General features: G+C 41.2%; 2 protein-coding genes across 4 annotated transcripts; one reads left to right on the forward strand and one right to left on the reverse strand.

The window, feature by feature from the left end:
* Positions 1-725: 725 nt before the first annotated feature.
* On the reverse strand, positions 726-9,194 carry LOC119734625 (dolichol phosphate-mannose biosynthesis regulatory protein-like). 3 transcript variants are annotated; one of them, XM_038208163.1, is made up of 4 exons: positions 9,023-9,194; positions 5,292-5,381; positions 3,827-3,929; positions 726-1,287 (listed from the first exon to the last, which is right to left on the reverse strand). In XM_038208163.1, the coding sequence occupies exons 1-4, from the start codon at positions 9,023-9,025 to the stop codon at positions 1,238-1,240; spliced, it is 246 nt and encodes an 81-aa protein (XP_038064091.1). In that variant the 5' UTR covers positions 9,026-9,194; the 3' UTR covers positions 726-1,237. The 3 variants fall into 3 exon arrangements, with proteins under 3 accessions (XP_038064091.1, XP_038064089.1, XP_038064090.1); XM_038208161.1 differs by lacking the exon at positions 9,023-9,194 and adding an exon at positions 8,291-8,322; XM_038208162.1 differs by lacking the exon at positions 9,023-9,194 and adding an exon at positions 7,379-7,467.
* Positions 9,195-17,851: 8,657 nt separating this feature from the next.
* On the forward strand, positions 17,852-25,433 carry LOC119734178 (cell surface glycoprotein 1-like; the record flags this gene model as incomplete). The annotated part of the gene is given in 3 exon segments (XM_038207528.1): positions 17,852-18,112; positions 23,406-24,275; positions 25,179-25,433. Coding segments are annotated over 3 exon segments (1,240 nt in total), but the record flags the coding sequence as incomplete, so codon positions are not given.
* Positions 25,434-25,665: the final 232 nt, after the last annotated feature.

Here is a 25,665-nt window from a genome sequence, read left to right on the forward strand (position 1 = left end):
TGATGATGTTTGAAGGCAATTGTGACGACAATTCTTGTAAACGCATTTTTTGGACGAGACAGGTTTTAGGGTCATTGTGTTTAAATGGTGATATTGTTTGAACGGATTGACCAATTTCAGTATTTTTTTTCATCTAAAAGTAGCTTATGACATTGGCTTTCCAGTCATTATTATTTTTGGTGCTACATATTTGTTGAAATATGAAATATAATTTTTGGGGTTTGGGTTCCGCTTTTTTTGACTCGCCCTGTATTTTCATTAACTGATTCAGAAAATAAAAGGAAACTTGGATGCGGCTCTTCTTTTTGAGGAATTATGTCACGCACACTGCCCCAACCAGCAACCAAATCCCTACTGGACAAAAATGTCCAAGTCTGCATTCAAGTGTACCATGTCTTTTGGATCTGTTTTCATGAGACAAGGAGTCTGCTGCTAGTACACGCAATGAAATTAAGATATACGCCACAACAAGAGCTATCAATGTAATTATCTTGCCAGGAAATTCCTAAGTGCAGAATCTAATTCAATCCAGTCTTCCCGCACATACACGGTTAATTACATTGTACACAATTAGATGGCGTATGACGCACGCTTAAACAAATATTTGTGCATCAATGGCTATGGCACATCAGCATGGCAAGTTGAGGAATGAGGAAAATTAGCAAATAGAAAAAAACAGTCTTCTTTTGGTTTGAGTGATAAACTAACAAACACACACGTCAAACTTTTTTTCACAAGGGTAAGCATCAATTTATTGTAACCATACCGTACAGTACTTTCTGCATTTTTGCTTGACTAACATGGATCTCGTTTTATAGAACTGATTTTACAATTTCTTCACACTTTCTGTTCTGAAAACCATAATGTGTAGTTCTAAAAAAAAAAAACCCAGAGAAATTCTTTTTCAATCAGTAATAAGTTATTTTTATGTCTTTATTCATTTCTATAAAACAATGCATAAATATATACTTTTATTACTTGAAGACTTGAAACATGTCTGAACAACACACAAGCTTTTTTCAGGGCAGAATGCAATTAGATTTTTACCGTCCTGCCTGCACTTCTGTGCAACCAGAACAAACAGTTTTGTGGGTCTTTTTCCTTCAGTTTGTTTCCAAGCCTAAATCCTTGCCCTTTTTTTATTATTTCATAAAGTTTAAACCCAGAGAATTAAACAAAATATAAAACAGATTTACATTCATTTGTACAAAATAAGACGAGTAGAGCTGTTTGTCCATCATTTGCTTTTCTTCTTCTTCGCTAGCGTGACTGCCGTTACAAAGACACCTGCCAGTAAAGAGACACCAACAATATTAATGACACAGTAATAGCCCCCTCTGTCATTTAAATGTAGCCAGCCTCTTGATTCTGCAAGAGGCTGGCCTATGGGCCTTATTCACGAGTCGGCCATATTGAATTACAAGTTGGGTAAAATCTTAATTTTTGGAACTTGCGAAGAGAACTGAAAGCAAGTTAATGTTTAATAAATTCCAGTCTGCTTCAATGAATAATTGAACATTTGTTATAAACATTCCCTAATATTTAAAGCCATATTTAAAAAAAAATGACAGTAAAATAAGGCTGCATTGTGCCTGCATAAAAAGTCTGGCGCCATCCCATCCAACAGTTAACAGTTAATGAAATGCATTCAGGGAACTCAACAAAAATGGCCAACTCGTGAATAAGGCCCATAGTGGTTAGGGTTTCATGATCAAAGGGTCAGGGATTCGAATCCAGCTGCTGGCCATATGTTGTGTCCTTGGGCAAGCCACTTCAAACCCCCCCCCCCTTGCCTCTCTCCACCCAGGAGTATGAATGGTTACCGGCATTAACTGGGGACTAACTTGCGATGATGGACTAGCATCATCCAATACAGGGGGAATAGAAATATTCTCAGTCGTTTCATGCCACTGAAACCTGATGGGCCACATTGGCTTGTAAAAGACTTTACTTGTGTATTACACGAGTCTATAAGAAAGTGAGTTTTAAATTGCACCATATTGAGTTCCACTTGTTTGAGTTTGTGTTGTTCTGAAAAGAACATTCCAGACAAAATGCACTGCCGGTCGTCAGGAAACTGTCTCCCGACAATGGGCAAAGCAAACTACTATGCTTTTTAACTTTGTAACGCCAAAAACACATTTAAAGGGACACTGGGTCCTGGAACAGCCCAATTGGGCTACAAAACACACTTTGAACAAGATGATGTTAATCGGAAAGAACATTTAAAAGTAGGATATAAACATCCACACAACTATCCTTTAAAAACTGGGTGTTTTTGTGTTATTCCTGTATTATGCGTGCAAAAACGAATTTCGGGGTCCACTTTTGTGACCCCATAAATTCGAGCTGTTTTGATGCTAGTTGTGATTTCATTCGTTAAGTGTTCCCCCAAAATTTTTACATTGGTGATTGGTCACCGCTGTTCCCGAGACACACAACATGTATATTCTACACTGAGAACGACACAAAAAACGTATTCGTACTCTGTCCTGTCCAATGTTAACAACCGGGGTTTTCCGTCTTTTCTCAGGAACGGTAAGACATTAATTAGGTTGGTTTCCTTTCAACCAGATGTTTGAAATAGGCTCAGTAAACAATCCAAAACATGAGATTTTCGGGGATTTCAGGACCCAGTGCCCGTTTAAGTGAATCAAGCCAGATCGCACACTGGATGAGTAGCCTACTACTGACGAGAAAGTCCGATGCTGCGACAAGACAACACTGGGTTTACGCACCAATCAGGCAAGCAACTGGGAATGTAGAAAAAACAAGGAAACTCCAAACCACACAAGGCTTTGTACAGTATTTCTTTCAATTTGTAATGGCATTCCTGAGAAGTAAAAAATTAGGAAATTAGCGGATCCGAGGACAAGTTGCTTGCTTGACCAATAAATTGAATAAGGCAGACCCCATGATCCATAGAAGGTGCGTCATTGTCCAATAGCGAGTCAAGGAATCTAAACATTCAGAAACTTTCCCGACAAACCTTTCACAGATTGTACTGCATCTACCGAAGAAGAGTAAGGCACCTTTACCCTGTAAACTGTTGAACACCAATTGTGACTAGATTTTGCCCCCCCCCCCCCCTCCCCCAACCCAGCATCACTACCATTTCTTGGGTCTGTCTTAGCCTAACGTCCTAGCCATTACTTTGGGATCAATAACTGAGTACAATGTAATACAGAATACTATGAGTGTTGTGCACAATAATGTAAGCTGAAGTATTTCATACTACAGTTTACTACTAGAGTTTACAGTACAACCTACCACAATATATAATCTAACCGACAAGCTTCAACGCCTTCAAAATGCCTCTGCCCGTCTTGTCACACTGTCCAAACAATCAACCCACATAACCCCCATACTCAAGTCTCTTCACTGGCTCCCCGTCACCCATCGCATTGCATTCAAAGTTCTCCTTCATGTTTTCCATTCACTTCAAGGCACTTCACCCGGTTACATCAATGACTTAATCACATTGTACCAGTCAGTCAGAAATCTTCGTTCACGAGAACTACATCAATTGCCTGTCCCTTGTACCAATCACTCGTGGGGTCAACGGTCTTTAGCTCATGCTGCCCTGGAACTTTGGAACAATCTCCCACGCCAAATGAAAATCCCTGTCTACATTCAAATCTACCCTCAAAACCCATCTGTTTCTACGTCGTTTTTGTAATTAATGTTTTTCTTTGTATGTATGCGCCATGAGCGTCATGCCTGGCGGATACTGGCGCTTGTTCATTATTATTATTATTATTATTACTACTAGTATTTTGTAGCTTTAGGTGAGGTTAGGGTTAAAATAGACATATGCAACACTCACCAATAAATGTAAGGAAGATCAAGCCAGCCACGACGGGCAGTGCGATTGCGTAGAATCGGGGTAGAAAGAACTGCTGTAGGAAGTGGTCGTCATCAACAAATGGCTGCTCCAAACGAAAACACAAACATGGAATCAAAAGAATAGCAAGAGTCAAGAGTCCAGCCTTTCAGGTAGACTATCTATAATTTTTGAACAGATTCACTAATTAATTACGCAAGACAAACACATCTTGACCTCTAGATTTTGACCAATCAGTGGGGGCTTTCTATGTCGGGTCTTCGGTCATTTATCCCTTGTCGCATCCAGACATGGATAATAAAAAACCACTAGACACAGCAACAAAGGCTGTGGTCACGTGCTCTGTATTATGTTACGCGACACGCACGCGGCTGTTGTTGTATTCAAAACACTGCATTCGAATTGACCAATCACAGTTTCAGTCCTGATTTGGGAATGAAATGACATCACGATTTAGTAAAGTCGACTCCGATTGGCTGAGGCGTGAGATCGTATAAATCTGCATGCTTTGATAAATCAGACGTTAGACAGGAGATTGGCTCTGTGGGTAACGGGTGATGCTCAGACTACTTTCAGGTGGAAAATAAAAATGAGCCATTTCGGAACCAAGATCTGAAGTATTCAAAGGGAAAATACAACATTTGCAAACATAAAAAATAAAACTACCAAATCATTTTGAAATACCTTGCTGGACTGTTAGTGAATGACAGTGTAAAGCATCCTGTAAAATCATGGCACCTGGTATACTGTCATTTTCAAGAAAAGTGGTATTTTTGTATCAATTTCCAACGCTGGTTTTCAAAATACTGGCCCCAATTGACCATCGCACTTGTTTGCAATCGATTACAAACCTATGAACGGGTACAAGCCAGCTAGACTGGTTCCCTGACCTTACAATTCCCCAATGTATGTAAACTGCTCTGTTTCTTCTTATATGGAGTCGGGGAACCAGACTACAGGAAAATGATTGTTTTTCTTAGTTTTTATAGCATTTTCGAACCCAAAACCTCAAAAAGTCAGTGTAACTATATTTGCTATATATTTCCAACCCCCAATTCCATCCATTTCTGAAAATTACAGCAAAAGCAAATGATGTATATTCCCTTTAACTTGGGGACAAACACAGCAGATACTTGCACACAAGTCTATGGTGACAATGGTAATGGATTCCACATCGCTGCCATATCACTTACACTACCAAAACAAAAAAAGATTTAAAACTTTTGTTGACACAAATGTTGTAGCATGTTGAAACCTCAGAACAACAAGGTTGTATTTGTGTACATTATGAAAAAGCCTCTGTACTGATGACATCACACTTTGTTTACACCTGTGCTTTAATTCTCATGGGAGCCCAGTGGGACAAATGGTTTCGTAGCCCCACAGATAAGTGCACATGTAAACAAAGTGTGACATCATCAGTACAGCTGCATATTAAAAATCTCACCATGAATATGACCCAAATTGTGTAGTATGAGAATATTGCCCCAGCAAATGCCACAAGGCCCATGCCCAAAGCTTGGTCCATACTGGTCGCCTGCGAAAAATAATAAAGAAACAAGTTTTAAGTAACACTCAGGAGTTTGTCATAATTAATAGTGCATTTGGGGTAGCCTCAATTCAGCGAGTGCAAATCCTCCCCCAAGCTAATGTTTAAATGGAGGTAGACTTGTGGCCTAGCCTTACAATGGGACTACAGTCATGACGGATGCTATATTACAATTACGGACCCCTCTATGGTGCCGTATCATAAGTCCGACGCCTCATAGGTCTGACGCCTCATAAGTCCGAAATTTCGGACTTATGTGGCGTCGAACTTGTGAGGCATAAGTCCCGCCTAGGTCCGACCCCTCATAAGTCCGATTTCATAAATTTCGGACTTACATGTATGAGGTGTCGGAGCTATGAGGCATCGGACTTACGCGGTGTTGGACCTATGAGGCGGAATAAATACATTATATGCCTCATAAATCCAACGCCTCGTAAGTCCGACGCCTCATATGAGGCATCGGACCTATGAGGCGTCGGACTTATAAGCGGATCCCCCCTCTACCTTTTAAGTTTTATCGTTCCAAAATGACGTTTGCAACCTCATGACTTTTTTCCTAGATTCAAACAACTATTTAATACTTCAGCAGTATTAATAACGTTCCAAAATGAGGTCTGCAGCCTCATGATTTTTTTTCTTCGGTTCAAATGACTATTTTTAAGATTTCAGCAGTATTATGAATATGATGTTTTGTTCCACTATTCAGGTTGAGGCTCCACTATTCAACCCGGTTTTAAGTAAGGCTGTTCATTTCCAAAAAAATTAGTTTAAAACGGACACGAAAAAAGACCATGTGAGTGAAGTGGCGGCACATGTAGCCAACCAGCTCCGCCACTCAACTCGCGCAGGCTGTTTTCGTGTCCGGGTTGCCACATGTGCCTTGACTCAAGTCTACTTGACTGATACTGCAGAAAACGATCCATCAGCACGTGCGTGATCTTTTTGATATCAGAATTTAGATAATCGACCGTGTGCAAACGAACCTGGAAATTACAAGAAAAATAGATGTTTAAGAATTTAAAGGCGGGACTTCTTTTCTATTGTGTGGTGCGATGTCGTGGAAAGCATGAAATCAGTCTGTTTTGCTTTCCACAACATCGCACCAGACGAAAATTGAAAGGCACTAGCGCGCCTGAAAGAGGTATGGTACCCACAAACGTGTGAAGGTACTTGTGAAGCGATTTCGAAAATCTGTAGTGATCACGTGACGCGCTCATGGGTATTCATGATACGCACAGAAGACGTAAACAACAGCCGTGGCAATGGATTTTCCGGAGAATCACCACCAAAATCATCCACAAAATTAATATTTGTAGTCGTTCCTGTTCTGTTTGAAGTTGATTATAAGCTTCATGAATGACTGCTGCATGGTATGAATGAGGTATGGATTATGGAATCTGTGTTGGGACAAAAGCGGGAAAATGGACCATTTTGTACCACACTGGGGGTATACAGTCCCAGATTTCGGGCCTCAAGTCTTAGTCTTACAATCCACTTTTTTTTAACGTTACAAGTTAATTGTGCCTCCAGCTTTAAATACAATAAGCACTGTTGTGGCTGGAGTTACTCAGGAAAGAATGTTGCAACCTGATGCTACTTCAGCAGTTGTGTACAAAGTCTATGGAGGCTTGGAGAGTCAAGGGATTTTTTAAAAGTATTTCCTAACAAATTGGAAATGTTTCTCTGTCACAGATTCATGGCTTATCATCATTACTGCAGCCACTGACCTTCATTATGATGATTATTGTAATATGAAGAAAAAAGCAGCGTCAGGTCTAGTCTCACTCACTGGGTCGCTAGAACTCCTTTTTTGACATTTGGGATGTTACTGTCGTACTAGCGACCCACTTACATTGACTTAGGAACTATTGTCAATGTAACAATTTCTAAAAATCACGCAAAATACTTAACAAAACTACGAAATTTGCACCTACTGGCTTCTCCACATGTCAAAGACAAAGTAATCGGGCTTCAATGATACTCACGATTATTTTTTGGGCTGCAAATCCGTGAATTTCAACCACTATAGCACAGACATCATACAGCGATCATTGATGGCTGTGATCTATCAACGCATTTCTATATGCACGGCACCATGGACATTTTTTTACATGCAAACACGTACGTGAAGCATGGGGACACGACCATGACCTGCGTCGGTAAACAAACTCCGCATGCAATCTTAAACAACACAAAACTCAAAACATTCCGCGCCTTCATAGCATATGTATAATTATATACAACAGCGAACTATGGGGAAAGATTTCCATATAAGAAGTTCATTAATTTTCCTCTGTATTGACTAACAAGCCCCCAGATAGACCCGTGAACGTGGCGTTGTATTCAAGCCACGTTCACGCCCCCAGATAGCAATTTCATGTCATCAAAGTCAATTTGAGCAGTGAGAAAATACAAGCAAATTCTTAGAAAACACTTAGAATTTTTCAGTCCACTCTCATAGGGTTTGTACACAGGGTGTTGAGTGAACTTCTTATATGGAAATCTTTCCCAACATTCTTTCCGAATGTTCTATTCACAAGGGAAAAAATGTTGCAACCTGACCAACTGACGCCACTTTTTTTCATCATCTCAATGAAAAATTGAAGGTCATTCATTGCAAAAATGATGATAAGACATGAATCTGGGACTGAGGAATATTTCTAATTTTGTTTGGAAATACTTGGAAAATTGCTTTGACTCTCACTCAGCAGTAGACTTGGTAATCCTTACTTTTAGGACACCTCTATTTTTTACAAGCTCTGTTCAAAACTGACTTTTGCAGATGACTGTCCAGTACCAAAGTGACTTTTGCAGGCTAAAGCAGTCTTTTTTCTTCATATAAACTCATGTTAGTTGTAGTTTTGAAAGCACTTTCGAAGAAAATGTGACTTTCCTACCTTTTTTCGCAGTCAGACGTGCATGTTGTAGTTCTCACACGCGTGAAAGCCCTACATAATGAAAGCCCTACATAATGAAAGCCCGATGCTGATTGGCTGCTAAAAAATTAATTAGTCTGGTTCCCAGACCAAAAGATTCTGACTACTCCTGAATCTTTTGGTCTGGGAACCAGACTAAAAATAAATAAGTTAGTCTGGTTCTCAGACCAAAAGATTCTGACTATTCCTGAATCTTTTGGTCTGGGAACCAGACTAAAAGTAAAAATAAATAAGATGTTTATTTTTTATCAGCCAATCAGCATTGAGCTTTCATCGCATCAAGCTTTCACGTTTGCCATCTTGGTTTTTTAGTCTGTTTTCTGGTTGTTATCGTCGTCTTTTACCCCTGGATTTCCCTCATAAATCAAAGCCCTGCCCTCTTTCCACAAAATTAAACCTGCTGATATTCAAGAAGGTGTCATTGCCATTCAACTTTAGTCATTTAGTCATTTTAGTCAACTGTTTTGGTGAGTCTTTCCCTTCCTATATAGGAACGGGGTCCTAAAAGTAAGGATTACCGTACGCGTAGACTTTGTACACATGTCCCGGAAGTGGCGTCAGGTTGCAACATTTTTTCCGAACAATCTTCTATTTGACTTGAGATTCCAGGTAAACCGGTATATCTACCAAGTACCATGGAGAAAATTTCTCCATGATCCTACAATAATTGAAATTAATTTCAATGAGGCTCACCATTCAAAGAGGAGCGCAGCTTTGCTGGTTTTCTTGCCCAATATGATGTAGTGATGTATCAATCATGTACGTACATGTACATGTACATACATTGTACACGTACACCGACTCCCACTGCAGGGCACATGTGTATTTACTGCATGCATGTCCTTACATCGACAATAGAGGGCGCGTTATTGCCAAACAAAAAACCATTCGCGTTGTCACTCAACCTCGTCCCCAGGGTGTCGAGAAGTACGCGCCCACCCTGGTATTGGATCATTTGCATGTGCAAGATTTTTGAACACGTATGCACATGAGGAACAGTCTGGTGCCTGGATATGCGTTACACATTCGAGACAACATGCAGCAAGGGCGGATCCAGGGGGGGGGGGGGGGGGGGGGGGGGGGGGGCAAAGGGGGCAATGGCCCCCCCCCAAAACGAAACCAATTTTTTTTTTTTTAAGTGACATCGCAATAAAGGCAGGCAATGAGTACACCACCATCTTTTCCTCAAAAAAACATTGGTTAAAGTGGTCAGAAATTGCCTCAGATCGCACCACAGAGCATCTAGAATCCAAAAAAATTTCGGGGCCCTTAAGCGGCCCCGAACCCCACGCCGTAATTTTTTTGACCCACTTTTTTGGGGGACCAAAACATTTTTTGCCCCCCCCCAAAAAAGAAATTGCGTTCTGGATCCGCCCTTGACATGCAGTATCATATTTCATATTAATATGAGCAAATTGGAAAGGAAATTAGTATTTTCGAGAAGGCGTGGACGAATGATCGCGAAAACACGTACTGCAGGTTGTGAATAATAGCACCAAGTACACGATAAAAATCCATTACTAGCCAATTGCGGTATCCAATCAGGATACAGGAAGAAAGTTTCCTATCCAGGGTTACTATTGGAAACCGTGTTGGAAATAAAGTAAGCACTGGGGACGAGGTTGGTTGTCACTCGGTGTGACATGGCGTGGGTCTCGGTATCGACCAATGGAAGCCGGTGTCATATGAAAATCCGACACCTATGAAAATCGGACCCCTTTTTTCCCTATTATTGGTTAATACCTCGCACGTGACAGGTCACTCTCCCGTATGTGATCCTAAAAATAGCATATTCTCGTACTTACGCATGCGCAATACTGAGTCCACATTTCATGGAGCTCGGAGTCGGATACTCACGCTACACCGGCAAAAAGGGTGATATTTGTAAATGAACAACTCATGCAATTGTTTACTGCACACCGTAATGGATAGGAACCTCAGTTATATTCCTGAGGCTTGAAAAGACCCTGCGCAAAGTGACCTGCTGCCCTTTACAAACACTGTAACTTGACACAACCATCTCCCTTCATAGCCGCAACCCCCCCCCCCCCCCCCTCGAGTATTTTGAACTCATGTATGCGGTGTTTTAGTATGTACAATGTGCAAGGGACTCCTACTCAATTGTATAAACCCTCCTAGAACTGGTATAAAACCAAAACAATAGGTACATACGCGTAAAAGTACGTGCTGCCCAAAAGGCAGCAGGTGACGACTCCAAGTATACTCTTTGTGTAAACGCTGCGCAGGGTATTTAGATATTGCGCACGCCAGTGTAAGTTGCACGTAGCCAGGCCTATTTTTCCAATTTCAACGAAAAGTAATAAACATATCACAACGACTTTTAGCACATACTTGGATCATTATAGGGGAAATAAATCCTGAAAGTTGCATGAAGATACGGTCTTCCAAACGTGAGAAATTAATTTTCAAAGATTTCACCCGCCAATGTGAACATGTCTGTGTAGGCCTACATGTAGTTTCATTCAAAATAAAGTGTTGCGTTGCGACACGCGCCCAGCTGTTGTTGTACAAATGTATTACAAAACACTGCATTCGAATTGACCTATCACACTTTTAGTCCTGATCATAGTTGGGAATGAAATGACGTCACAAGTCAAGCACGATTGGACATATCAGACGTTACTATACAGCAGACTTGGCTCCTTGGATAATGGGTGATACTCAGGCTACCCACTTTAGTGAAAAACGTCAAGAACGAAATGGTGCGGGATCGGACTTACGCTCCTTCATCAGCGACTTGCGTTAATTTTTGTGCATAAAATTGAAAGCGCTCATTCAATATACAGGATAATTTTTACTAGGCCTATTAAATGATAAAAAATACAAATTGTTCATTATAATGGAGTAGGATTTTCTTTGCCAATTGTTTTAAAGCTGTTCCGGGATTTCAAATATTTTTGCAGATCACTAGTTCTGTTTTCATTCAGTGTTTTAAAATGGCGGCTGCCACCTTGAATTATTCGCCCAGCTGCTCTCCGTACCTTATGCACTTGGGCGCACGTAATCGGTAATGAGAATACTATACTCCCGGGTCACACGAGAACGGGGTTTCGAATACGCCCTCTACTGTGTCTCTCGCCTTTAAAGCAAACAAAGAAAAAGGTTTTGAGTACCATAAATTTCAAAACATTTTGTTTTTCTGTTTTTGTTTAAATATCTTCGCTCGCGCGTGTCGCTCTTTCGGAAAATTGTTTTGAATTTTTACGGAAATGCAACAGCCTCTGTGGGCGGAAACGAAATTATAAGGGACAATTGCTGCATCGCGTCGTCCTACTCCGTAATTCCTATCTATTGGTATTCATTTGAGCATTTCATGGGCTTGGCGCCACACTCACTGAGTTGCGGTAGTTGCCATTATCTCGGATGAAAAACTGGCATGAAAGGGCCGCTGAAATGCTGGGGGCTGTACACAGCTATTGAAATTTCTTGGGCGTTTCTCAGTTAAACTTTGAACTCGGACATTGTGTGAAAATGGAATGGGTGGAATTGTTTTCCCAAACAGTTTATGCATGACAGTCATCGTTGAGTCTATTGAGGAATTGCACGCGACGTCGCAGGTCAGTGCACACCCGGCAAATTGTGGACGGACGGTTGCAGACTAGTAAATCAACTGATAGACACCTGTGTTAAAAACATCCACTTCCTAAAAAATAAACTAGGAAAAATATTTGCAACTATTGTGTTTGAGCCACACATCAAATTAAACCTTCTTTCGTCATCTTTCATTTTCATGGTTTTTTGGGGTTGAACAATGACTTTTTGGGACAAAATTTCTCCCAAAGATGATCAATATTGCAATTAATCTTAATGCAATGTTCATTCGTCCCTACAGTGGCGCATTCCGGACCCCTTTGACGGTAAAACGGTAACATGCAAAATTCTAAAGGTCTGCAGTTGGTACATTGATTTCTTACAGGAGGATCACCCTCGAAATAGGCCTTTGTAAAACTGTTTCTATACCATCTCAAATTATGGAAACTGAAAAATCGCATGACGTGTATAAGAGAAATATCATGCCATAGCTAACTGTTACTTCCGAAAATCCAAGATACATATGGACTGGTGGAACTCGGTGTACTATTACAAAGTTTAAAATAAAATAGTAATTGCAGTGATTGGGTAAACTAACGTGTGATTGGTCAATTAAACGTGTGAGTTGGTCAACTGGAATGCAGTGTTTTGTAATACAACAGCCGGGCGCCTATCGCGTAAGATGATACAGAACGCGTGATCACAGCCTTTGTTGCTGTGTCCAGGGTATTTTTCGATCCATGTCTATGACGCGACAACGGTTGACTGACCGAAAACTCACTGAACAAGTGCCCTTTTTAAAAAAAATTGTGCCCTTTTGTGTGGCACCTGCCGTTTTGGGTGCCTTTTTCTGAATTTCGCACATGTAATGCCCAGTGAAAAGCACCATATATTGACACCCCCCGCTTTTTGATTTTACGGATGCCAAGTGTCCGGAGAGAAAAAAAACCCTGTCTACACTTTACCACGGATGTGCAAGTGTCCTTTTCAAATTTTTTACCCCCCCCCCCCCAATAAAAATGACCGTGCCACGCCACTGACGTGGCGAAAGCCATGGTCTATTACATAGACTACACTTATGGCGGATGTTTAACTTGCAAGGATCTCCCACGAACGATCAACTCTGAGAATAATTTATATCCTCTCCACCATTGAATTTTCGCCCATGCTTGCATGCAGCTTCCACTGATATATTGATGTGTGATGAGATTTGCAGGTTTGCATTGGTGAAGGGTAACAATAAGGTAAGTTGTTGCGGTAGCCTGAGCACCATACGGCAAAGCCTCTTTTGTCAGTATGTGTGGTACTCAACGTTTCGGACAGTATACTCTGCCCGTCGTCAGGAGCATGGTGACCGTTTTAGCCGATTTTCGGCTAACTTTGACATTTTTTGGTTAAAAAACGAGTTTGACAGAAAATTTGACAGAATGGATTTTTTGGGCAGATTTCTGGCAGAATTCTGTAAAAATGGTTCTTTGACAGAAAAACATAGCAAATTTAAAAAAAAATGGTACATCTGTTTAAAAAAGCTTCAATCTTTTCAAACAAACCCTTGCATAATGGGACAGTTTGGCTAGTCTAGGTGCTGAGGTTCACTGGGAACCGGACTTTGTCGTGGCGCAACCTTGTTTTGTCTGAAATTTACGCAATTTCATAACATCTTTATGTGACTATAGATTGTTTGTAATCTAATTTGAACCTTAATTAAGGCAATACTACAACATCTGCATGTAATTTTAAGTGTTTATAGTGCATTTTGGGTAATTCTTTGGAATTTGGCAGATTTCTGATCAATCTGACAGATTTTTGCAGTCCATTTTGCAGAATTTTGCCATGACCTTACGGTCACCCTGGTCAGGAGACCTTTTCGAACCACACATACCAGCACTCATAAACGAGATTTTGCCGCCCATGGCGCTATCGCAACAATTACTTACCTTATATTGATACGACGTGTTCCATACTGTGATTCAGCGTATTTTTTGGTACTCTCTGAATTGGCCTCGGAATTGATGTTTATTTTTGTATGGCTGCCGATGCATGGCATCTCTTGTTCCCGTGAACTTTTCATAGTGTGTTTCTCACAATCTGCACGTGGCAAAACATCGCCTGTTAGTAGTACATGTATTATTCTGTCGTATTTTTGACCATTGCATTTTTGTTTGCTAAAGAAGGAATTTTTGTCACATTTGGATAGAGTTTACCTTCCTGAGCCAGAAATCCATTAGTAACAAAATAACTAACATTTTGTTTCCGTCTATCGTGTGGCGGCCATCTTGATTTTAAAATGGCCACCATTTTGTATAATAACTTTGGACCTGATTGTCATATCAAGTCCATTTTGGTGGCAAACCCCATGTTTTTGAAACCAAGAAACCACAGTAAATCATTGTTTATGGTGTATTCCAAAAGGATGGCAGCCATCTTGGATATTTGAAAATGGCCGCCGTTCTCGGCGCGCAAAATGACATGACATCCAGGTGCAATGGTATTATTTAAATGAAATCCAAGATGGCGGCAATTTTGAAATATCCAAGATGGCTGCCATGCATCGGGACACCTCATCAACAATGTATTATTTAGATAACTTATTAGCCTCAAATTTATGGGGTTTGCCACCAAAATCGACTTCGTACGACATTCGAGTCCAAATTAATTATGCAAATAAGTCGAAAGGGGCGGCCATTTTGAAATATCCAAGATGGCTGCCATCCAAAATGTTACCAATGGATCTCTGGCTCAAGAAGGTAAAATCTACCCAAATATGTCAAAAATATCCTTCTGTCGCAAAACAACAACAACAACAACAACATAAGTACATAACAGCCAATACCATGTCAAGTAATGCTGTTAATCTCGCATGTCCGCAGAATGTGATGCGCAGCTGTGCGGTAGGATTCACAACAGCCCCCAACTGCTTGATTTTTAAGAGATCTTCCAAGACTAACACAAAACCGAAAAAATGTTAAGCATGGTTGTGTGGACGTATAATCCTACTTTTAAATGCTCTTCCAATTAACATCATTGCGTTTAAAACGCGTTTTAAACGAAAGATCCCTTCAATACAAAACCTAATGTAAAATGTGCAGTAAAAAGCAAGAAGAAACTCTATCACACACACCAAAAACCCTTTATACGTTTCCGACGCACTGTCGTCTGCTGCACCCGGATGTGGTCATGGATCCTTAACATTAGCTTATAATAATAAGCATAGCAAGTCACAAGACCAAAAATTTTTGTTCTCGAACAAAAATCTCAAATTTTAATATCCAAAAAGTGCTTTCCATGCCATTTCAAAAAAGAACCTTTTTCTCTTTGTTAATTTGTGTATGCATTTGAAGTTGTTTGGCGCTTGAACGACGAAAGGCTATTGTCAAGTCGCAAACTATATTACCCGGACTGAGAGGTCCAGTGCGGCTAATGAATACCCGAGCCTCATGCTATTCAAATTGCATGGGCGTTGCTTGGTTAAACTTTGAACTCGAACCTAGCGTTTTTGTTAGAGTAAAAAAAGGGGGAATCCAACAATACAGCGGCCTTGAATTTATCTGAACTTTAGGATTGGAAGTACAAACAAGATGGCTGAATTAGACCGTACGTGCATCTAAAGATATACTGTTGGCAAGTTGTTATCATTATTATAAAGTTTCTGACAATTTCAGGGGTTGTGGAAGAGAGTCCATCTTGTAGAGTCCATCTTGAACCACTTCGTGGATAAAAGAAATATAAGCTTTTAACTAAACTATAAACTGTTAATAAGAAAGAACAATATTTGAAATTAAACAAATTCCCAAGAACTTGATATTCAATTTTCATGTCACAATTTGGGAGAGAAGTTCGCAATAACTGTGAAGCCAGTAGGCTACATGACGTCTTCATTCACACTGAAGTATAACTTTGTGGCCAATTATCAGCTTTTACGAGAGGATTTTAACATTCTGTTTTTTTGTTTTTTTAAAGAAAATCAGAGCATGAACCTGATTCGAAAGAAGATCGAAAGATTCACACAACAGTTTTACACGTGAAACGGGCGACAACACGGACGTCAGTACATTTCGCGCACTTTTGGCTCCGTCTCCCGTAGCCGTCTAGTGTGTTAAAGTCCTATTATATTCAACGCGGAAATTTGAAAAGCTTGGGGACGAGCCAATCAACTTTCATGGGCGTTTACGCTGAACTTTTGAACCTGAGCAGGTTTGCGTTGAGAAAACCAACCAAACTACACACCGTCTGGATGCCATCCTTTGGAGCGCAATCATCTGTGAATTATGATGGAGCTTTAATGACAAATACCTGTACTTTAATAGTATAGTCCATTGATCATATATCAAGCCAATTTTCTAAAGAAATTTCCTGAAACGTACCTCTTTCTATAGTGACAGAATATAAACCTACTGATTAACAGAAACAGGGAGAGTAAATTCAGGATGCCTGCGATAACCATAGCAAGCGATTTAAAAGACCCCAATTGGCCCTAATACGGTAAAAAAAAACCTTATCATTTTGTTTAAAAAAATGGAATGTTGCAGTTTCGTAGGTCGGAAGCATTTTTTTGGCCCAAACCTACCAAGAATCGATTTTAGACGATCGTTCATGGCCAACTGTAGTGCATGCTTAGAATTCAATATGGCCGCCATAAGTACAAAAATACCTCTTTAAATGATCAACATTAATAAACACAAATTTGATAGGAGTCCATAACTGGATGGCTTGATCAACTCGCCCACAACTTTTCACTGGAAACTCGTGCAGCCAATGAGGTTCAGTATCGGCCATTTTTGAATCGAAGGTACTTCTAACCTTAAAAGAAGCAGGATTTTGGATAATTTTATAGCCAAAGGGAGAGGGTATACCTTGTTCCATCTAAACTTAGAAATACTTCAATTCTTTTTTTTAACGGGAATGCATAGAACTTGATGACATATCTATTTGAGGGTAAACCTTTTGCTCTAGCAAGGCACTATCCACTCCGTTTACAAGTACCCCCTCACCGGCAAAGCAAGTACAGTTGGGGGTGACCGACCGACGCCATCTTGTCTGACTTCAATTCATTGCCGCGCAGCGCGGCCACTGCGCGCGTGTGCATAGTACAAATCCCCTGGTGTACGTGCGTCACACACAAGGAACGGTGCGCGTCAACCAGCGAGATGTCCCGCCCATGGGACGTCGTTGCCCATAGAGGCTAAACATTTAAGTGCGCCACGTTATAGGGGCTGCGCCACGCACTTAGGGGACATCAAGAAAACTATTTATCGAGATTGACATGAGACCATGCGAACGAGGTTAAATCATAATGCTCCATAGAGGAACAAAGACCTGCATATCTGTTTATGTGTTTTTTTTACTCGAAACAATCTGAGGGATGATCCTATGGTTCATCCTGGAAAAAAAGTGAGAGAAAATATTTCCCTTATTCTAGTAGAGGAAGACACTACAACAAGGTTTGCACACATTTTTACATCTGTTAAGAACATGAACAGTTGCCGAGAAAATAAGAATAAAAATGAGTGGCTCAAATGAGGGCCCGTATGACAATTTGTTTTTGAAATACGGGAGCTATAATATCAAACTTGGACATGGCCCCTGGGTTTCAAATATAGAGTGGAACACAATTCGTTTATTTTGTACGGTTTTTCACATTGGCTGAGTTTCAATTAGTATTTGCTTTGTAGAAAAAGAGAGTCAGCGCTCTTGTACGTTTATGTATTAAAACGAAATTGCGCACGGTCTGTGAATTTCTTTTTGTATGATGTGCGATCAAGTGGAAATGCGATATGGAAAACAAATGGTGATCTTCGTATATTTCGAGTTGGCACACACAATAACTTTTTATGACGTCGTGTTTTTTTGTGTAAGGGGAAAAAGGAAAACCGATTCGGGGTCACTTGTTGACAATCACATTCGGAGCTGTCTATCACAGATATAGGGGAGAGGTCTTTCGATAAAGCCCCAATACCTGCCGTGTCGCTTCGGTGTGACATTCACAGACCGCTCGTAGATTGAGCTCGGAGCAGCGTGCTGCCTGTACGTCGCCGGATCATATAATTGACAGGATTCAGAGGGATTTCTGGGCGAATTTGAAGGCAGAGCGATCGCCGTCAACCCAGGTGAGCAAGATGCGTCAACGGCGGAGTTCAGATGCGCTCTTTGTGGCCTTTTTGTTTCTTCTCGTAACAGTCCCAGTGCCAACAGTCTCAGTAGGAAATCAAACAACAGCAACAATGACTGGCGGTAAGTTCTGACTTTCCTTTCAATACCATTCGAATGTTGTTTTCTAGTTCGAACACACCAACAACCGTTTCCATTTCAGAGGGAAGGCGGGAATAAAAACCCCGTAAAATGAGAGCTGCGTGATCCCTAATTGACTAGGAAAGGAAGTCAACGTGCCTCCATTAAATGGTGCATGGGCAATTAAACTAACTCTTCAAGGCTGTTTGACTTGTTGAGATGAATTCGATTGAAATTTAAAAATTCAGTACATGACTTTAATCGTTTAACAAGTGCACTTAACTTTTTAACGAGAATGTGCTGAAATTGAATAAAAACTGAATTTATCAAAATTTAAAAAGTCAACAAGTTATACAAGCGGTCCAATTAAAGTGTTTTTTTTTTTAAATTCAAAGTGTAACACAGGTACTGTATATAAGATTCATTAATGTGTGTATTGTAACAAGACAGTAATCAAGCTAACCTCGCCAACACGTATACCACGGCACCCACCCGTGGCCCCGCGGGCCGCGTCACATTGCGCCATGACATGGTTATCGTCGCGATCCTCGACTCGCCGCTGCATGCCACTCGATTCCCCTGGTTTCTCCCAACAATGTGACTCCCTATTTTGTTGGTAATACTTTCCCAACTAACATGAGGCCCACTGTGACTTTTAACACAATGCTGGGTCAAATTTGACACCTTCACTCAAAGCCTACATGAACCTGGTTTCTCAAAGAAAAACCCTTTTGGGACATTGCCGAGGGCCTGTTTATCTTTCGCGCCTTTTCCAACTTTGGGAAAAACACACACACGAACGGCACACGCTTGAAAGAGTTGTGGGTTTCGTGGTGTTATTTTTAGCGACCTCACGCGGCCACTATTTTTATGCAAATCAGTTGGAGACGATGTCGAGCCTTGGTTCAATCGTCCATGTGAGGTTTTGGGGGTGGTGCTCATTATGTTAATAGCCTTAGCTGACCTTAAATGTCGTTTCCTTATTGGTCGATCGTTGCGTGGAAACTTGCATAGTGAAACGTGGCACCGTACATAATCCATACACGTACACATTGTGTGTCTCTGCACACGGCACCAATGCACAAAAACTGTGGTTCCTGTCACAACCGCAAAAGGCGGAATAGCTGCAAATAATTTGATGACGTCCGGATTTACCAAGGTGTGATTGGACACTCCACATATTAGCCCCGCCTACATTTTCTGTATTCGCATACGAGGTCGTGCGCTGGAAATCTAGCGCAAAGTAAAGAAAAACATAAGCTTTGGCCGACGATTGAACCAAGGCTCGACATCATCTCCAACTGATTTACATAAAAATAGTGGCCGCATGAGGTCGCTGTTCGCGCTGTATTTCCACATGCATGTGCATAGCGCTAGCGCGTGAGGATATATGCCGATGATTGACCGCGTACGGGACGAATAACGACGAGAGCATTGACCAAGGCTACCTTGAACAAAGATATTGACACATTGGGAAAACAGGATAAGGCCGGGCTGGATAGCTCAGTTGAATAGAACACCGGTAGGGTTATCCAGATGAAGTCGTCATATCCCGCTCCAACCAATTTCTTTGTTTTGCTAGAAGAACTCTCCTTCGCATCGCATACACAGAAATTTCTATTTTGAACAACGTTTTACCCACATTTTGCTTATTAGTAGAATTCTGAAAGAGTACGTTCATTCGTTCGTATACGCCAAAATTATGTTCCTTACATTTAATACAGTTAATGCTTCTCTACAGTTACATTCATAGACATTCGTTCGTATAGGCCAAAATTATGTTCCTTACATTTAATACAGTTAATGCTTCTCTACAGTAACATTCATAGACTTGTATAAACACGAGTTGTGAATCAGAAAACCTAGCAATAGTCTATAAAACGACGTTGAAAAGCTGAAATAAAAAAACAAATAAGCATAACAAGCAACACGCCCTTATACACACAAATAAGGGGACTTAAAAAACAACTTTTCCTAAAGAAAAATCCATTTTGAAGGACTAATATCAGCCATTATGGCTGTGACTTGGAAAATGTCTGTCGTTGGTAAGCAAAGCTAATCCGCTTACGCGTACCTTCTCAGACGTTATGACAGAGCAGTGAAATTCTTGCACCAAAAAAAAAGGCCTTTTGGACGTTGTGTTTTTCAAAAATATGCTCAGTATGCTTGAAACGTTATATTATAACGGGAAAAGAAATTCTAAACTTCATGTCAGTGAAAAAAAAATTGCCGTCATCTATGCAGAAGCGTCAATCCTGGATACTGGTTTAGCTGACCTTCAAGTCTGGACGGTCGAAAACTTCCCCAAATCTATTTATATCGATTTCTTGGAACTTCTTCAAGTTGTTCTTCACTTCTTCACGAGTAGTTGAACACTTCAATCACTCTATTAGTACATTCCGAATTTCATTCAGCTTAATCTATCGTTGCAAACACACAGTGTTACACCTTATGAACTCCAAGCAATATTTCGACGTAGATTTGTAGTCCCACCCACGATTTGACCTTGGTGATATGTGACCTATTTTTGAGTAGTAAAATAGGGGTGTATTTTGCGCCACCAACGTCAAAATAGTTCACCCCCCGAAAAACCCTCACTTTTTTTCTGCTGCCAAAAATTTCGCTAACATAATTATTCCGATTTTTTTTTAGCCCCCTCCCAAGCCAAATACTGGGTGCGCCACTGCGTGATTTGGGGTGGCTCTTGGTATATTGACCAATGGAAGCCGGCAAAAAGGGTGATATTTATCAATTATAACTCGTGAAGGAGGCTTTTTTGCAAATTTTTACTGGACACCACAATGGATATATGAACCTTATTAATATTCGTGAGTCTTGAAAAGATTGACAGATATATTGCAAACGCCAGTATTACAGCTTTCAAAACTGCACCTACACAAACCTATTTTTCCAATTTCAACGAAAAGTAATGAACATATCACAATGATTTGTAGCACTTGGATCATTAGGGAACTAAACCCTGAAAGTTGCATGAAGATACCGTCTTCTAAACGGGAGAAATTCATGTTTAAATATTGCGCCCGCCAACGTGAATGGGAGTCAATGCGAACATCGCAAACTATACGTGAATCGAGTGGTAGCGGCGAGTTGAGGCACGCCCAACAGTTGTAAACATTATGCCCTGGCCTAGCCCGCCTGCGTGCGGTGATCAAGCATCATCGCTTTCCTATAGGGACCCGATCAGCGATCGAAAAAATTAGGTTCAATTGACTTGGCTTTAAGACATTATTTATTCCCATTCATAAATAAGTCTTGTTCTTTAAAAAAATCAAAACTTTTCGGTCCAACAGTCAAAACAAGTCGAACATTATAAATTTCCAACTATTGTTCAACAATTTTATGTCATGATTTTCGAAATACCCTTTATTATAGAATGTTCATCTCGGAGATTGGCACGCGGCGCGTACAGTGCACGAGTGGCGCAGAACGCAGCTGTGACGTATTGTGAATTTAGGATTATGAAATAGTGTACTGACTCACTAGTTGCGCATGTCTACACTGCGCGCGTTCGCCATCCAGAGGATAGCGGCAACCGTCGGCAAACCAACTCATCTAATTATGGGAATTAACCCACTCATGGAGTCATGGAGTAGCCTCTCGAGTACTAGGACGTGGGCATACAAAAGTACAGACGGACCAGCTGCGTCGTGACCGGGCTAGCCTCCGCAGCCGAGATCAGGTCGGCCATGGGAAACCGTGATGTATGGCGTTCCTTTGTTGCAGTCGGACGAGGGTCGACATGATGATGATGATGATGTACGTGAATAGCACTAGCCATGCAGCCATCATACCTGTGTTTGCTTTCTTGTTCATCGGTTGGCACTCTGGATGGTGATGCCTAGCGACCAGTCAACTTTCTGAGATTCTGAGATTCTGAAAGTATGATCTTATCTTGGGCGTGCTTATAGCTATAGCTCCGTGAACCACTAGCCAAGGTTGGACGGTTGTCTTCATGCATTGCGACTGCGATGTTCACTCATGATCAAAGATCCTATAACGGCGCTATAGGATCTTTGCTCATGATCTTAGAAACAGAGTGACTAGTGTGTCAAGTTGGACGCAGCCAATTCAAAAGCTTCACATCATCATAACTTTAACTAATTGGGAGACAACAATAAACACTATGTTTTCAAAGAAGGACCGTACCAAGGTGACTCCTATTCAGGCTGGTGATACTCCAAAAAATGTCCTCCCCTCAAAAATATATATTATTTTTTTGAATATCGCTCCATACATGGGCAGATAAACCTGTCAGGCTTTCAATGACACCATGATCATTGTGGCACTTTCATGCATGACTTATCAGGGGCTACATTTGCAAACTTTATGAGAAACGGCTTGCGCACACAAATGCGGTGTTTTTAACTGAATCAATGGCAATAAGAGACAAATCCGACTTGTTCCTTTTTTATCACCATTTAATGTGGAAATTTAATTACAGGTATCTTGAACTTCCTTTGGAATCAGACTTCCGCCCTCCACATTAACATGTCATTTACGACACGCCTGACCATTCCTGATCCTCTGTCCGGTGATATGGCAGTTACAAAGAGACCTTTGCTGCAGTGTGCTGTAATCTTGTTCGATACAGATCAGCCCAATGGCAAGAATGAGGGAAGTGCACAGAAAGCCCACATATATTTATCCAAATGTAGACAATGCGTAATGTAACAACATACAGTAAATTTTAGGCGGTTGAGAAGAAAGGAAAAGGAAAACAAAATGTTGAGGTTTAATATCCTCGATTTTTATTACAGGTCTTTGTGAATAAAAAAAAGGAACATGTTGGATTGTCGATCTAATTGCATTGATCCAGGTAAAAAGACTGCATTTATGTGTGCCAGCCGTTTCTCACAAAGTTTGCAAATGTAACTCCTGATCAGTCATGCATGAAAGTGCCTAAATGATCATAGTGTCATTTAAAGCCTGACAGGTTTATATGCCCACATGTACGGAGCGATATTCGAAAAAAATATTAACATTTTCACTTTAGGGACATTTTTCAGAGTGTGTATACTTCTGTTTGATTCACCCTGTAGATTGACCGGTCACACTCGACACTCTTTTTATTGTAAGGATTGTAAATATCAAATAAACTTGCTTGCTCCTTCTCGTGAGGAAAGAGCAACCATAGAGCAAGGAACAGGAGCACTTCATCAAAAAAGGTGTCCTCGCATGAGTAAAGAACCAGTAATCCTCCTGCTTCTTGGCTGTCCTTGCATGTTTAAAGAGCCACTATTCTGCATGTCTCTCTTTCTTGTATCCCCAACTCCAGGACAAACCAACAACACAGGAGCACCAACCGAGGATCCAGGAACAACCCAAAGTCCAACAATAACCAACGATCAAGGAGCATCAACCAACGACACAGGAGCACCAACCGAGGATCCAGGAACATCCCCAACTCCAGGACCAACCAACACGCCAGGACCAACCCCAACTGCAGGACCAACTAACACTCCAGGAACACCTCCAACTCCAGGACCGACCAACACTCCAGGAACACCCCCAGCTCCAGCAACAACCAACGACCCAGGAACACCCCCAACTCCAGGACAAACCAACGACCCAGGAACACCCCCAACTGCAGGACCAACCAACACTCCAGGAACACCCCCAGCTCCAGCAACAACCAACGACCCAGGAACACCCCCAACTGCAGGACCAACCAACACTCCAGGAACACCCCCAGCTCCAGCAACAACCAACGACCCAGGAACACCCCCAACTCCAGGAACAACCAACACTCCAGGAACACCCCCAACTCCAGAACAAACCAACGCTCCAGGACCAACAGACACTCCAGGACCAACCAATGCTCCAGGACAAACTAATGTTCCAGGACAAACCAACGCTGCAGGACAAACTGACGCTCCAGGACAAACCGACGCTCCAGGACAAACCGACGCTCCAGGGCAAACCGACGCTCCAGGACAAACCGACGCTCCAGGACAAACCGATGCTCCAGGACAAACCGACGCTCCAGGACAAACCGACGCTCCAGGACAAACCGACGCTCCAGGACAAACTGATGCTCCAGGACAAACCGACGCTCCAGGACAAACCGACGTTCCAGGACAAACCGACGCTCCAGGACAAACCGACGCTCCAGGGCAAACCAATGCTCCAGGAACAACCACATGTGGTAAAGATTTTTCCTTTAGCGTATGAATGATTAAATTGCTTTGATAGGGCTCACAAAGTAACTTTAGAAAGTGTGTTATAGGGTATTTTCTGAAAGGTTTCTTTGGTATGCATAAGTTTGCTCCCCATCAATACATTATTTACATTTCTTGAACACACCATCAAAATATACAACAACTCATGTATGGGCACAAGTTCATATTACAATGGGGGACAAGGAATTCCATACCTTTTGTTCTTTTGTAAATTTAATATGAATCGGTTACTTTTGTAATTTTTTTATGATAGCTGGTTTCCCAAATATGTTACGTCTTTGACATTTCTTGTACCCTTGGCATCCATAAGTTGTTCAGGAGTTACAAAGTTTGCGTATTATTTGTCATTATTTCTCCATGATTTTTTGAGAAAAAAAACCCACTTATTGCGTACATGCAATACAATGGGGGACAGGGAATATACCGTTTTCCTTTTTGAAATATGAATTAGTTTATTTGATGAGAATTGCTACGTCAAACGCTTAGTCTCATATCCGGCGGGAAATCAAAACCTTCAGTTATCAAAGGTTACATAGCAGTGATTTTATTTATTTATCACAAGGTATGTTACAACCATTTATTTTATTTAGTTATTGGCACGATATAACAAAACAATAGTTGACTGTCATGATGTGGGATATGCCATTTTTAACCCCCTGGGGAGCATAGCACCCTCGGCTTCGCCTCGGGTGCTATGGGCCCCTCGGATGTTAAAAACATCATACCATACATCACAGCAGTCACCAATTGTTAAATATCAAAATACACTGCATATAAAGTAATACAGTTTGGACATGACGGGGGTTGTCATGTCCCGGTTCGAATGAAATTGCCAAATTTATACTGATATTGTTTCTTTGTTTTCTTAGCAACACCAACTGTGAATGTGCCGACAGTCGATGGGCAGTGTTTAGCTGTTGGTGCAACCACACTTGATGTGACTTGGACCGCTGTAACTGCCACCAATGCTGGGGGTGCAAGCATCGCCTGTACTGATTCTGGAGGCGGAACTGGAGTGACGACCACTGGTGGCACCTTTGGGGCAGGATCACACACAATAACGTGCAGCGTTACCAATTCTGGCGGTTGCTCTGGCTCCAATACCTTCACATTTCTCGTAGCAGGTATGGACTGTTTTTAGACCTAATTCGAAAATAAGGGCAAAACGTGTTTTGAAATATTGATACTTAAAAGTGTTTAAGCTAAGTCTTGATCTGACCTCGTGGGTGAATAGATGTGAGCAGTTACAGAAAATGCCCAATTATTTGCAAAAATGCAGTGACTCAAATACGAGTCCAGGTTTTTTTGGGAAAAAATATTGCGCAGGCCGTACTTGCAATTCATAAGATTGCAATT

The sequence above is a fragment of the Patiria miniata genome, unplaced genomic scaffold (genome assembly GCF_015706575.1).
Source record: "Patiria miniata isolate m_02_andy unplaced genomic scaffold, ASM1570657v1 HiC_scaffold_27, whole genome shotgun sequence".
Classification (NCBI taxonomy): domain Eukaryota; kingdom Metazoa; phylum Echinodermata; class Asteroidea; order Valvatida; family Asterinidae; genus Patiria; species Patiria miniata.